General features: G+C 38.4%; 1 protein-coding gene across 4 annotated transcripts in view; it reads left to right on the plus strand.

The window, feature by feature from the left end:
* Memo1 (mediator of cell motility 1) overlaps positions 1-14,419 on the plus strand; it is a 97,105-nt gene that overhangs the window by 37,906 nt on the left and 44,780 nt on the right. For all 4 annotated transcript variants that reach the window (XM_027426098.2, XM_027426099.2, XM_035448343.1 and 1 more), the window contains 2 exons: positions 5,565-5,646; positions 9,353-9,421. In XM_027426098.2, the coding sequence (XP_027281899.1) occupies positions 5,565-5,646; positions 9,353-9,421 (151 nt within the window). The remainder of the gene's footprint in view (positions 1-5,564; positions 5,647-9,352; positions 9,422-14,419) is intronic.

Here is a 14,419-nt window from a genome sequence, read left to right on the forward strand (position 1 = left end):
CTGTTCCTTCAGGAACCAGGGCAGTCAGCTGCAGTCTTTTCATATTGTGTCAAGGTATCCATGGACTGTTCAGGATGGCTGGTGCTGGCAAAAGAGTAGTCCAACTGGCTGTTAGACTGATAATCTTTTTTTCAAGGCAGCCAGGGCAGAAAGGGAGTGTCCAGCAGCTGCTAATTAAGGAGTCCAATCGCCCATCCCTAGTGTCCTTGTTTATTTGTAGGGAAATGAACATCAGAAAGTGTTGTACTAATAGTATGAAGACAAAGAACATTAATAATACTAGTAGTTTTTTCTTTTAAGGTTTATTTTATATGTATGGGTGTTTTGTCTGGGTCCTCTGCAAGAACAAACAAGTTCTCATAACAATTGCTCCGTCTTTGGCCCTACTTGTAGTGATTTTAAGTTTTTTTGTTTTTGTTTTTGTTTTTTGTAGTGTTTTACTAACTGCTCAGTACTCAGGGAAAGCTGGGTCTCTCTCAGAACTTCATAAAAAATAGCGTTAATTATGGGCTTTCACAGTTTAACTTTATATTTTGTGTCTAGTCTTGGTAAAGTAGAATCATGTTCATGCTTGTATTCTGTTAATAGTAAACAGCATAGTTTAGAAAGGCCATAATTAATATGTTTAAAAGCTACTTTGATATCCATAGATGGAAACTGCTACTAAAACCAAATGCTGGTATTTGTAATTATACTCTCCTTAACATGAAATACTGGCTTGAGTTCTGTAGAGCTAACTATAGGATTGTTAGCCTGTAATACAAACTTAATGTGAATATGTAGCGAAAATTATAGAAAGTGCTTGTCTGTCAGAAATGCACTTTTTATCATTTCTAAACATAGATCCAAGATCCATTTGCTTACCAATGGGTAGATGAACTGAAGTGTTGAGAGTAGATATCCTTGTTTGATCTTAGGATGATAGAATTTAGGTTTCCACTGTTGAATATGGTGGTAGCTATAGATTTATCATAGAGGTGTTTACCTTATTTAGGACATTCCCTTCTCTTCAAAGAATTTTGAATAGGAATGGGCATTGAATTTTATTAAATGATCTTGGCCCACTCCCACATGTAGTGATGAATAATTATATCTAAAATTTATCTTTAAAGATTTTATATTTTGGAACTGATGAGATGGCTTAGCAAGTAAAGGCACTTCCTTCCTTCCTTCCTTCCTTCCTTTTTTTTTTTTTTTTTTTTTTTTTTTTTTTTTTTTCAAGACAGGGTTTCTCTGGCTTTGGAGGCTATCCTGGAACTAGCTCTTGTAGACCAGGCTGGTCTCGAACTCACAGAGATCCGAGTGCTGGGATTAAAGGCATGGGTTCTACCTGAAGTGTTGCAGTCATCAAAGTTTATTTTTTAAGTATTTATTTATTTATTATGTATGTATGTATGTATGTATGTATGTATGTATGTATGTATGTATGTATGTAATGTTCTGTCTGCATGTACCCCTGCAGGCCAGAAGAGGGCACCGGATCTCATTACAGATGGTTATGAGCCATCATGTGGTTGCTGGGAATTGAACTCAGGACCTCTGGAAGACCAGTTAGTGTTCTTAACCACTGAGCCATCTCTCCAGTCCTATCAAAGTTTTTTTTGCTTTTGTTTTTGTTTTTTGTTTTTTTTTGGAGGCAGGGGTTCTCTGTGTACCCCTGGCTGTCCTGGAACTCACTCTGTAGACCATGCTGGCCTCGAACTCACAGAGATCCACCTGCCTCTGCCTCCCAAGTGTTGGGATTAAAGCACATAGAGCTTTTAATCCTTAAAAGTAGTCACTGCAAAGTTAACCGATTTTTCCATAATCACAAAATCCATGATGAGTGATGCTCCCTCCCCAATCCTGGCTGTGTTGCTGTTCATTACAGAGTTTTGAATGCTTTTAATCTTTCTGAAGATCTTTTATTTTTGCCTTGCTTGTACTGTGTTTCCCTTTATCTCTGGAATTGCTGCTTTTTAATATTAGCTGATAACCCAGATATGCATTTCTAGAGGAGTTCCAGATTCTGTTGTTTCTGAGCAAGGAGCTGAGCACAGGCACAGTTAATCAAGGTATATCACACTACTGTGTCTGAGGAAGTGTGTCAAGCCAGGGGTAGATTCTAGATTCCAGCAGCTCCCAGGGCGCCAGTGTACAGAGCTGGTGTCTTTGTACCAGCTTAGCCAGGGCTTTGGCTCATTAGTTGATGAAAATTTTATTCCTGTGCATGCTGTTACCTGCAGTTCTTTGCATGACTTCCTGCATAGCTTACTACTGTCTACTCAAGGGTGTGTCAAGGTCATCCTCGGACACACTGGAGTGCCTCTCATCTGTATCACTGGGTAGTTTTAGTCATCTGAGGTTGGTTTCCAGGTTGTTTCTTTGCCTACTTGTTTTTTTTTTTTCTTTTTTTCTTTTTTATATGCTAATTTTATAAGGCTTTGAACAAGGCTTTTTGGACCTACTTTCTTCTGCCCATGTCTCCTACATCATTTTCCTCCCTCATTGGCACATCTTCTTGGTTCTGTGCCCAGGTGTCAATCTTTTATGCTTTCTTGTCCCTCCCTCCTTCACTCCCCACCCCCTCCTTCTCCTTCCCTTCCCTTTCTGAAGCAGGATCACTCTATGTACTCTAAGCTGGCTTTGAGTCCATAATTCTTCTGTTTGGCCTTCTTGATGCTAGGGTTGCAGACACATGCTATGATGCTCAGTTTCTTTGTGCTGCTATCATCTGTATATCCACAACTTAACCATTCTCTTGACCATACCACCTTAAATGACTCTCAGGTTTTTGGTTCATTCTCAGTTCCCTTTCCTGTCCCAAAGATTCTTACTTTTTACTACCAGAACATCATTTAGATTTATGTATTGTAATTTATTTTATTTTATTTTAGTGTTTGGGTTTTTGAGACAGAGCTTCTTCATATTAACAGTCCTGGCTTTCTGGGAACTCACTTAGTAGACCAGGTTGGCCTTGAACTCACAGATATCCGCCTGCCTCTGCCTCAGGAGTGCTGGGATTAAAGGTGTGTGCCACCAACACCTGGCCTTTATTTTTTAAAATTTATTTTTTATTTTATTATGTGTTTTAATGTTTTGCCTACATGTGTGCCTGTGTATTATGTGATTGCAGTGCCATGGAAACTGGATGAGGTGTTGGATCCCTTGCAGCTGGTATTAGAAGACAGTTTTTAGTTTCTGTGTGGGTGTTGGGTACCCAACTCTGGAAGAGCAGCCAGTGCTCTTAACCACTAAGCCATCTCTCCAGTCCCAAAGTTGTTATTGTAGAACAAACTTAGCGTGGATAATGTCTACAACATCATTGTTTACAACTAGTCTTACATTATTTACAACTAATGGGACCTGGGAGAACTGGGCCGATAAATGAGCCCGACTGGAGTCTCATGCAGTAGCCAGCTTTATTCAGAGCATAGACGATGTATACTCTGAGGGTTAAAAAACTAAATCACCTACGAAAAGTTCTCATGAGTTAAAGCTGTGTGTGGCCAAATGTGTTTTCCCATAAAGGCATTTAAAGGATAGTTTAAACATTTAATTGAATAACACCACAAACAATAATGAGTGATTGAAGTAAACTCACTCCTATCTTGTTACAGATAGGAGGAGCACAAAAACAGATTCCAAGATCAATTCCACATTTTGAAGAAACTGATGTCCACAAGACTCTTGTTTTCTTGTGTGTTCTCACAAGCACTTGGAATTTTCACCACTCTATTCCTGGACCACTCTTCCTCCTCCTATTAATTAATATTTTACCTTTTTTTTTTTTTTTTTTTTTTTTTTTAAACCACGTCAGCCAGGGCTGTATAGTGAGATTCTGTCTCAGGAGGAAAGAAAAAGTGAACATGTAAATCTTGAGAACTAGTGTAGGTCACTTCAGACTTCAGCATAGTTTAGAGGTGTGTGCTAATTTATTGTTAATTTAAAAGATCTGTAATTTATGATTTATAGTAAAAAATTTCAGCCATAAACTGTCCAGATATTTTAGATGAAGTCATTGTTGCATGTGCAAATAAATTCTTTGTTGGAAGAATGTTTCGTATTTCAATGTCTGTTAGTCACCTGGAGAGCTTGTTAACATTTTTTAGCACCATCCCTAGAGGTCATGCTGACAACTTAACCCTGGCAACACCCACAGATTTTTCTGAAGTGAACAAGTCAGGTGATTCTAATGTGTGGACTATCTCTGGACTATTTTGGGAAGAATAATTAGGATTCTGTAAAAGGAAAACCAACCATGTCCAGTTAATTTGCTAGGTTTAATGTTAGAACATCCAAAATTCTTAACAAAAGATACTTTAAAACACAAGCATAATGCAGTGTAATGGGGTTGGTGCTGAAATAGATTTGCCTTTTAAAGACAGATGGTAGTTGTTCTCTGAGTACTGGTAACTTGTGTATTCAAGAAAACTCAATTGCTTTGTTGCTATTGCCTTATCTAGAATACAGATCTAGCATATGTAAAACTGATTTCAAAAGTTTAAAAAGAGGCTGGAGAGAAGGTTCAGAGGTTAAGAGCATTTGTTGCTCTTGCAGAGGACCTGGGTTTGATTCCCAGCATCTACATAGTGGCTCATAATCATCTGTAACTCCAGTTCCAGGGGATCCATGCCATCTTCTCACTTCTGTGGGCTCCAAACAGTCATGTGAGAGAGATGTGTGTGAGTGTGTGTGTGTGTGTGTGTGTGTGTGTGTGTAAACAAAACACACCTTGAAGAAAATGCACATAAGAAAAAAGAAAAAGCACTTCAAAAGAGAATGGATAGTGGGAAGGACTGCACTGCTGCTTTCTTTCGTGGGTCCTACGCTTGGTGCTCAGGTTCTTCACACTAGTGTGGCAAGCACTTGTCTCTCCAGCTGTGCAGATAATCTGTTTTAAGTGAAGTTGACTGTTACATTTGTATTATATTATTTATATTTACACTTCCATCTAAAAGTGGATGACTATAGTGATGGACTGTTTCACCTTGGATAAGGCAAGAAGTGAACAAAGAGGATGAAGGATGTGCAGAAAGTCTTGAGATTTGTTGAAGTCAGTGGAGTCCTTGAGTAGTAAACTGGAAAGATAGGAAGTGAAGAGAGTTGTTGTTGGAAATTGAGCTTTTGAGGTGATGGAGTTATTAGTTACTGATAGAGGAGTAAGAGGGTGGATCATTGAGTGTGGGAGTTTCCAACTACATGGGTGTTGCTTCAGTGATCAAGTAAAGTCAGGGTTTGTGTTGTGAAAAAACAAATTCACTTAATTACACTTTTTTCATTTACTTAAGATTATTCTACTCGTTGTATTTTGTTTAAATGCCACCTCAAATTATAAATTGTTGATCTTTATGAAGAAGAATATTTCTAAGAAGTAAATGGAAAAAGCAAATTTTACTTTGTCAGTGTTTAGCCCCATTATATGGTTTGCTAGTGACTTATGATAAATCGAAACTTTAAACATTGGGATTGATGATGTTATTGCCCAGTGAGTCATTTTACTACTATGGCGTTTCAGTGAAGATGAACATGAGCAACATGTATGTTATCTGTAATACATTCTTTTTTCCACTTGTCTTTCATAGGACCTCAGCTGAATGCCCAGCTAGAAGGTTGGCTTTCACAAGTTCAGTCTACGAAAAGACCTGCTAGAGCCATTATTGCCCCGTAAGTTTTAAGGTCTTTTGCCAGATATTTTGCATGTTTATTATTGATAAAAAATGAGTGTATATTGGGCTAAAAGTTAAAAGCCAAATGTTGGACTGGAGAGATGGCTCCGGTTAGGACTGCTAACTTTTTTTTGCAGAGGGTCTGTTTGGTTCTCAGCACCTGTGTTGTGCTTATATTAAAAGGGTCCAACACCCTTTTATGGCCTTCATGAGCATCTGTGCACACTCAAATACACATACACACACACACACACACACACACACACACACACACACACACACACACACTAAAATGAACTAATATGTCTTTACGAAAAAATGGGTAGTGATTGAGGAAGACAACCTTTGGCCTCCACATTTGAATGCACTTATATGTACACCTGCCCCACCCCACACAAAGAACCCAGATTAATGTTTGGATGTAAGTATTTTACTACCAAATACTTTGTACATTTTTGACATTTTTGAGTTGATGCCAGACCCACCACTTAAAAAGCTGTATCATGTAAGTTTCTTAATCTCTTGATCTTCACCTCATACAGTACTAATTAATGCCTCCTTGAAGGTTTTTTTTTTTAATTTATTTTATTTCATGTTTTAAAATATGTGTTGCTGGGGCTGCTGGTGGTGGCACACACCTTTAATTCCAACACTCAAGAGGCAGAGGCAGGAGGATCTCTGTGAGTTCTAGGACAGCCAGGGCTAAACAGAGAAACCCTGTTGTGTTGCTGGGATCAAACCCATGTACTCAGAGGTCAGAAGAGGGTGTTGGATCTTCTGTAACTGTTGGCATGTGGGTGCTAGGAGCCAGACTCCAGTACTTTAGAAGAACAACAATCTCTCTTAATCATCAAGCCACATTTCTAGTCCATGGCAAAGTTTTTATAGTGTGGGAAAACTATTATCTGATCAGCAAAATTGTCTATAACAACTGAACTTCATGTGTATGTCTCCACTGCACCATTCACTTTTAAGTTTGAAGTTGACAAATGATATGTATTTGTGGGGGGGTTGTAGACTAATGTTACAGTTTTGAATGCAGCATGAGATGACCAAGCCAGTCAATCTATCCATCACTTCTAACATCTGACGTCTGTATTGGTAATACTTAATGTCTGTCCTAAGTGAAGTTGAAACACAAAGTATCCAACTGTTGCTATATTTATCACATAGTCCTTTGACTGAGGCATTGGCACCCTTGCTACCCTTTTATTATTTCCCCGCAACTATGCTTCTACAATAGTTGAGTTCTGTGGTTTTAGAAAAATCCATGTATGTTGTGGGATAGTATCTTAGTTTGTTTTCTTCTGTTGCTATGATAAAACAGTGACCAAAAACAACTTGGAGGGGAAAAGGTTTCTTTTGTCTTGCATTTCTACACCAAAGTCCATTACTGAGCTGAGTCAGGGCAGGAACTCATGCTTACCGGTTTGCTTTCATACTCAACCTAGAGGCCCTGCCAAGTCAGCCATTAACAAAGAAACTACCTCACACACATTCCTACTTGTTGGGCTGACTGTCCATTAAGATAGGGTCTCTTTTGCTGCTGCTTATATTTGAGCCCCCTGGTTCTGGAGCTCCTGGGGATTCTCCTGTGTCCACCTGCAAACTTGCTTTGAACTCCTGGGATTGTGTGTGCTACTATACTGGGTTTGCACAGGCTCTGGGATCAGGGTTCAAGTCCTTACAGTTGGACACATGAGCTTTACCCACTGAGCCATCTGGCAAGTCTTTGTGACTTTTTTAAGGGAGAATATATCTGTGTATTAAGTTTTCTTTATAGATTCATCTGTTGACTGACACCCAGGTTGATTCCATAACCTCCTTTGGTTGTGAGTGGTGCTGCAGTGAAAATGAATATAAGACATTTCTTTTTTTATTTTTTCTTTCTTTCTTGGTTTTTCAAGACAGGGTTTGGCACTCGCTCTGGAGACCAGGCTGGCCTCGAACTCACAGAGATCCGCCTACCTCTGGCTCCCGAGTGCTTGGTTTAAAGGCGTGCGCCACCAAAGCCTGGCCAAATCATTTCTTATGATATATTGGTTTTCCATCTTTTATTTAAATCACCAGATGTGGGATTATTGGATTTGTTCCGTTCTTTTTCTGTTTCTTTCTCTATTGTTTTTTGAGGCAGGCTTTCACTGTGTAGTACTGGATAGCCTGTAACTTACTATGTAACCAGGCTGACCTTTAACCCAGAGATCTGCCTGCCTTCTGCCTCTGTAGTGCTTGGATTCATGGCATGTGCCATCACACCCAGTCCTCCGTTCTTTATTATTGCAGTCATAGCTTGTTTATGTGAGTTCAGCAAATAATATCAGAGATCATACAATCAGTAGGCTATATGGAATTTATAATAGAGATTACATATTTTTATCATTATACATAAATTATGATACTTCTGTTTTATCTCAGTAACATTGTATAAAAGCATATATACATATGAATGCGCAGTTTTCACTTCTTTCAGAGTTAGTTGTTAAAACACTTACCTCATGGTCTACCATGTGATGTGCCTGAAAAGGACTGATATTGGCTCAGGACACCCCAAGACTAAGTTCTCAGCACAAAAGAGATTTATTTGCCTCACAGGGACAAAGGGCAGGGAGTAAGAGACAAAGACATGAGACAGAGGGCAATGAAGAAGGGGAATGGAATTAGGGTGTGGGAGTGGGAACACAAAGGACTACCTCTGGCTAGTTAGTAGACATGTGCACCGTTGGCACATGGCAGTTTATAAAGGTACAAGGTGAAACCTGGTGTTAGGATGAAGTATTTAATTTTAATTGGGGATGTTAATTAAGGTAGCCAAAAGCGGCTTTTGAGTGTTCGACTTCAATACTTTGATAGCTGGACTGTGGTAGTCAGTCAGCCTCAGGAGGAGGAAGTGGACAAATAAGGGAATAGACCTTGGTGTCTAGCTTTAGGAATGTAATCTACTGGTTTTTAGGAGGACAGAGGTTATGGGGGAGGAAGGGCAAGGCCTGCCAAGAGCCATGTTTGCTATGCTTGGGCTACCTAGAGTCCCTCTTGCCCTTCTGTAACACTGCCTAAAGAAGTGAGTCTAGACTCATGTAGCAGGAGTGATTCAAGAAAGAAAAATGATCAGAGAACAAAGCTGTTCTATAGGTGATAAGAGAATTGACTGAATATGGAAGCTAGAGGGTGAAAAGAGAAAGATATGGAGAGAAAGTGAGAAGCATAATACACAGAAGCTACGTCAGTTTCTTTACTGCTAAGGGCAGAGGGGAGGACCATCATTGTAGGATATTTGCTTTGATGCTGTTATATAATACTCTGCTAATGTCACTACAGAGGAGTATCAAAAACTAGCAACTTAAGTGACCCTTGACTATCTACAAATGTTTTCCCCACCCATTTGATCCCCCTTCTCCTCACCCCAAATTGGTGCTGGAATTAAACACAAGACTTTAAACATGTTAAGCAGCTACTCTAACATTGAGCTACATAACTGACACCAAAAAATACTTTGGAAGTTTATAATTGGAATATAGTATGAAACAATTATGCGTTTCCTATTACCTTCTAGAAGTTGCATCATTAATTACATTGCTTTTTAATCTATATATTCAAGTCTGTTACATGTGTCATAGTTTTTACATTTCTTTCTAAAAGTTTTATTTTCTTTAGGCTTACCTTGATTTTGAACCTGGAGATTAAATTAAGAACTGTTTTGTTTGTAGCCATGCAGGATACACATACTGTGGCTCTTGTGCTGCCCATGCTTATAAACAAGTGGATCCAGCTATTACGTAAGTAAACAGTTAATTGCGAATGGCTTGGGAATGTCATAGTGGTTGCTTTGTCATAAAAGTGATAATTCATTCTTCTTGGACTTCTCAGGAATTCTGTCAGAGCTTGTGTTGGTTGCAAAATACCTTAATACCTTTTCTTTGAGCATTTGCCTTTTACCTTGTCTTTAGTTGTCAAATGTTTCATTCTGAAACTACTACAAAGTTAAATATTTGAGTTTTAGTTTTCATTTAAAATCCGAGATTCGAACATTTTAAAGAAAAATGAAGTTTCCTTTGTAATTACTAAAAGCAAAAATTCTTTAGCAGTAAAGAGAAATTAAATTGAGAGGATTTGAGAAGATTTTTTATTTGACCTTGGTCTGAAAGTCAGCAATAATCAAGATTATTTGAAATAATACTTTGTTCTAAACTTTTCTCTGGTAGAATTTTTATTGATGGTGTTATATGCTAGAGGCATGCCTCAGAATCCGTTTGGCTTAGGAATATGTAAATAAGCATAGAGTCTGTGCTGGGGTAAGTACAAAGTGGGTTTTAAGCAAACTGATAGGAAGTTAGAGTGAAAGGAAAGGAGGAAAAAAGGATAAAGGGAAACCTGAGAGTAAAGGACATAGAGGAGGAGGGAGTTAAAGTATTTAGACAAGTTTAATTGATATTTAATTGTATTTTAGCATTTTAGCAACCAATTAGATCATTTTAGTGATCAGTATACACTGAATAATAATCAAATATATAACTATTGCCTTGAATTTTAAGTAAGTTCTAAGACTATCTTAATGAGTCCTAAAAATAAGGTTAAGTGCTTTAAGATTGCAACAATAACATTATGTTTTAATATCCAATATTGAATAGTGAATTAAATATGACAGCTTAATTAATGTAATATTTTATAGATATTGAAAATGAATATTGCCAGGCATGGTGATGCACACCTGTAATCCCAGCAGTGAGGAGGCTGAGCTAAGAGATAACAAGTTTGGGGCCAGCTGGAGCTACATTGTGAGACCATTATTAAATACAATAATGAAATATACTATGAGGCATTGTAGTAATTTTAGAAAATATTACATCATAGACTAAAAGGAGGATATACATTTGTGCAGAATTGAGAAAGTATGTACTATATTAAGTAAAATTTTTCATGAGAATATTTTTTAAGAAGTGACTGATGATCTATTGTTTGTTTTCCTTTAGGGTTTTTATTCTTTGATTTTATACATGTATATAAGGTCTTGTGATCATATTCACTCTTTATTTTGTACTCTTACCCCAGTCCTACTAAGCCACTTCTCTTTAGTAACTAAGTTTACCTAGGGTGTTTGTATGAAACACCTAGGGTGTTTTACTTGCTGGTGTGTGGTAACTTAGCAGTGATCATATCACTGAGGATGATTGCTTCTTCCCTGAGATCAATATCGGTCTATAACAACCATAATACTCCTCGGATAGTGGATGTTTGTGTATTTTATTTTATATAAAGAATGGGCAAATTGGGGAGAAATGGGGGTTGTGGATGTAATAAAAATGTATGACATTCTCAACAAATTTATAAAATATTAAAAACAACTGCCATGACATTATTTTTATCTTATTAGTCATTTGCCTCTTTGTTTTGATTTTCATTTCTGTGTTTTGTTGGTATCTTTCTTTTCTTCGTCCCCCCCCCCCAAGAGGAAGAACGTAAGTTGGGTGGATAGAGATATGGGGAGTATCTGGGAGGGGTTGGGGAGAGGAAGGTGCATGATCCGAATATAATGAATAAAAAAAATCTTAATTAAAAAAGATCTTAATGAACTAGAGTTAAAAGTAAGCCTTTTAACAATAATATTTAATTAACAAACAAACAAACAAACAAAAAAGCTCAGAGTCAGATGGTTTCAGTGCAGAATTCTACCAGAAATTCAAAGAAGAGCTAATACTAATACTCCTCAAAGTGTTCCACACAATAGAAGCAGAAGGGTCATTGCCAAACTCTTTTTATAAGGCTACAGTTAACTTAGTACCCAAACCACACAAAGTCATAACTAAGAAAGAGAACTACAGATCAATCTCCCTCATGAACATTGATGCAAAAATACTCAATAAAATACTGGCAAGTCGAATCCAAGAACACATCAGAAAAGTCATCCACCATGATCAAGTAGGCTTCATCCCAGAGATGCAGGGATGTTTCAACATATGAAAATCTATCAGTGTAGTCTACCATATAAACAAACTAAAGGGAAAACCACATGATCATCTCACTAGATGCTGAAAAAGCCTTCAGCAAAATCCAACACCACTTCATGATAAAGTCTTGGAGAGATCAGGGATAACACACCTAAACATAATAAAAGCAATATATAGTAAACCAGCAGCCAACATCAAACTGAATGGAGAGAAACTCAATGCGATTCCTTTAAAATCAGGAACAAGACAAGGCTGTCCACTCTCTCTATATCTCTTCAATATTGTACTCGAAGTTCTAGCTAGAACAATAAGACAACAAAAGGAAATCAAGGGGATACAAACTGGAAAGGAAGACGTCAAACCTTCACTATTTGCAGATGATATGATAGTTTACATATGTGACCTGAAAAATTCCACCAAGGAACTCCTATAGCTGATAAACACCTTCAGCAAAGTGGCAGGATACAGGATTAACTCAAAAATATCAGTAGCTCTACTTTATAGAGACAATAAATGGTTTGAGAAAGAAATCAGAGAAACATCACCCTTTATAATAGCCATGAACAACATAAAATATCTTGGGGTAACTCTAACCAAACAAGTGAAAGACCTGTCTGACAAGAACTTTGAGTCTTTAAAGAAGGTACCAGAAAATGGAAAGCTCTCCCATGCTCTTGGATATGTAGGATCAACATAATAAAAATGGCAATCCTACCTAAAGTAATCTACGGATTCAATGTAATCTTCAAAATCAAAATCCTTGCACAATTCTTCACAGACCTTGAAAGAACAATACTCAATTTTATATGGAAAAACAAAAGACCCAGAATAGCCAAAACAACCCTGTATAATAATAAAGGAACTTTTGGAGGCATCACTATCCCTGACTTCAAGCTCTACTACAGAGCTATAGTAATGAAAACAGCTTGGTATTGGCACAAAAACAGACAGGCAGACCAATGGAAAGCCCTGATATTAATTCACACACCTACGAACACCTGATTTTGACAAAGAAGCTAAAATTACACAATGGAAAAAAGAAAGCATCTTCAACAAATGGTGCTGGCATAGCTGGATGCTGACATGTAGGAGACTGCAGATAGATCCATATCTATCACCACGCACAAAACTTAAGTCCAAATGGATCAAAGACCCCCAACATAAATCCAGCCATATTGAACCTCTTAGAAGAGGTTCAATTGGTACAGGAGACTGCTTCCTCAATATAACACCAGTAGCACAGGCACTGAGATCGACAATTAATAAATGGGACCTCCTGAAACTGAGAAGCTTCTGTAAGGCAAAGGACACAGTCAGCAAGACAGAACGGCAGCCCACAGAGTGGGAAAAGATCTTCACCAACCCCCACATCTGACCAAAATATACTAAAACTCAAGAAGTTAGTCACCAAAACACCAAAGAATCCAATTAAAAAGTAGGGTACAGAACTAAATAGAGAATTCTTAATAGAGGAATCTAAAATGGCTGAAAGACACCTAAGAAAGTGCTCAACATCCTTAGCCATCAGGGAAATGCAAATCAAAACAACCCTGAGATACCATGTTGTTCCTGTCAAAAAGGCTAAAATCAAAAGCACCAATGACAGTTTATGCTGGACGTGGAGAAAGGGAAACACTCCTCCACTGGTGGTGGGAGTGCAAACTCGTACAGTCACTTTGGAAATCAGTATGGTGATTCCTCAGGAACATGGGAATCAGTCTACCACAAGATCCAGCAATTCCACTCTTAGGCATATACCCAAAAGATACACATTCATATGACAAGGGCATCTGCTCAACTATGTTCATAGCAGCATTATTTGTAATGGCCAGAACCTGGAAGCAACCTAGATACACCTCAACTGAAGAATGGATAGAGAAAATGTGGTACATTTACACAATGGAGTACTACTCGGCAGAAAAAAAAAGAAACAAAAACGGAATCTTGAAATTTGCAGACAAATGTATGGAACTAGAAGAAACCATCCTGAGTGAGGTAACCCAATCACAGAAAGACAAACATGGTATGTACTCACTCATATATGGATATTAGATATAGAACAAAGGATTACTAGCCTACAGTCCATACCACCAGAGAAGCTAGGAAACAAGGAGGACCATAAGAGAGACATATAGGGTCCCCCGGAGAAGAGGAAAGGGACAAGATATCCTGAGCAAATTTGGAGTATGGGGTGGGGGAGGGGAGAGGGAGTTTAGGAGAAAGAGGAGAGAGGAGGACATGACGGAGCAGGAAGATTGAGTCAGGGGAAGAATAGAGGAGAGCAAGATAAGAGATACCATAATAGAGGGAGAGCCATTATAGGTTTAAAGAGAAATCTAGCACTAGGAAAATGTCCAGAGATCTATAAGGATGACCCCAACTAACAATCTAAGCAATAGTGGAGAGGCTACCTTAAATGCCCTTCCCCTGTAATGAGGTTGATGTCTACCTTATATGCCATCTACCTTATATGCCTTTATCCAGTAGCTGATGGAAGTGGAAGCAGACCCGTAGCTAAGCACTGAGCCAAACTCCTGGAATCCAATTGTAGAGAAGGAGGAGTGATGAGCAAAGGGGTAAAGACAAGGCACAGGAAACCCACAGAAACAGTTGCCCCGAACAAGGGGGAGCTCATGGACCCCAGACTGACAGCTGGGAAACCAGCATAGTTCTGAACCAGGCCCCCTGCATGTATGTGGGTGTCAGTAAGGAGGCTTAGGCAGTCTATGGGGCCTCTGATAGTGAAACAGTATTTTTCCCTAGTGTATGAACCGACTTTGGGAGCCCATTCCCCTTAGAGGGGTATTGTCTCAGCCTAGATACCTAGGG

The sequence above is a fragment of the Cricetulus griseus genome, chromosome 7, assembly GCF_003668045.3.
Source record: "Cricetulus griseus strain 17A/GY chromosome 7, alternate assembly CriGri-PICRH-1.0, whole genome shotgun sequence".
NCBI classification, from domain to species: domain Eukaryota; kingdom Metazoa; phylum Chordata; class Mammalia; order Rodentia; family Cricetidae; genus Cricetulus; species Cricetulus griseus.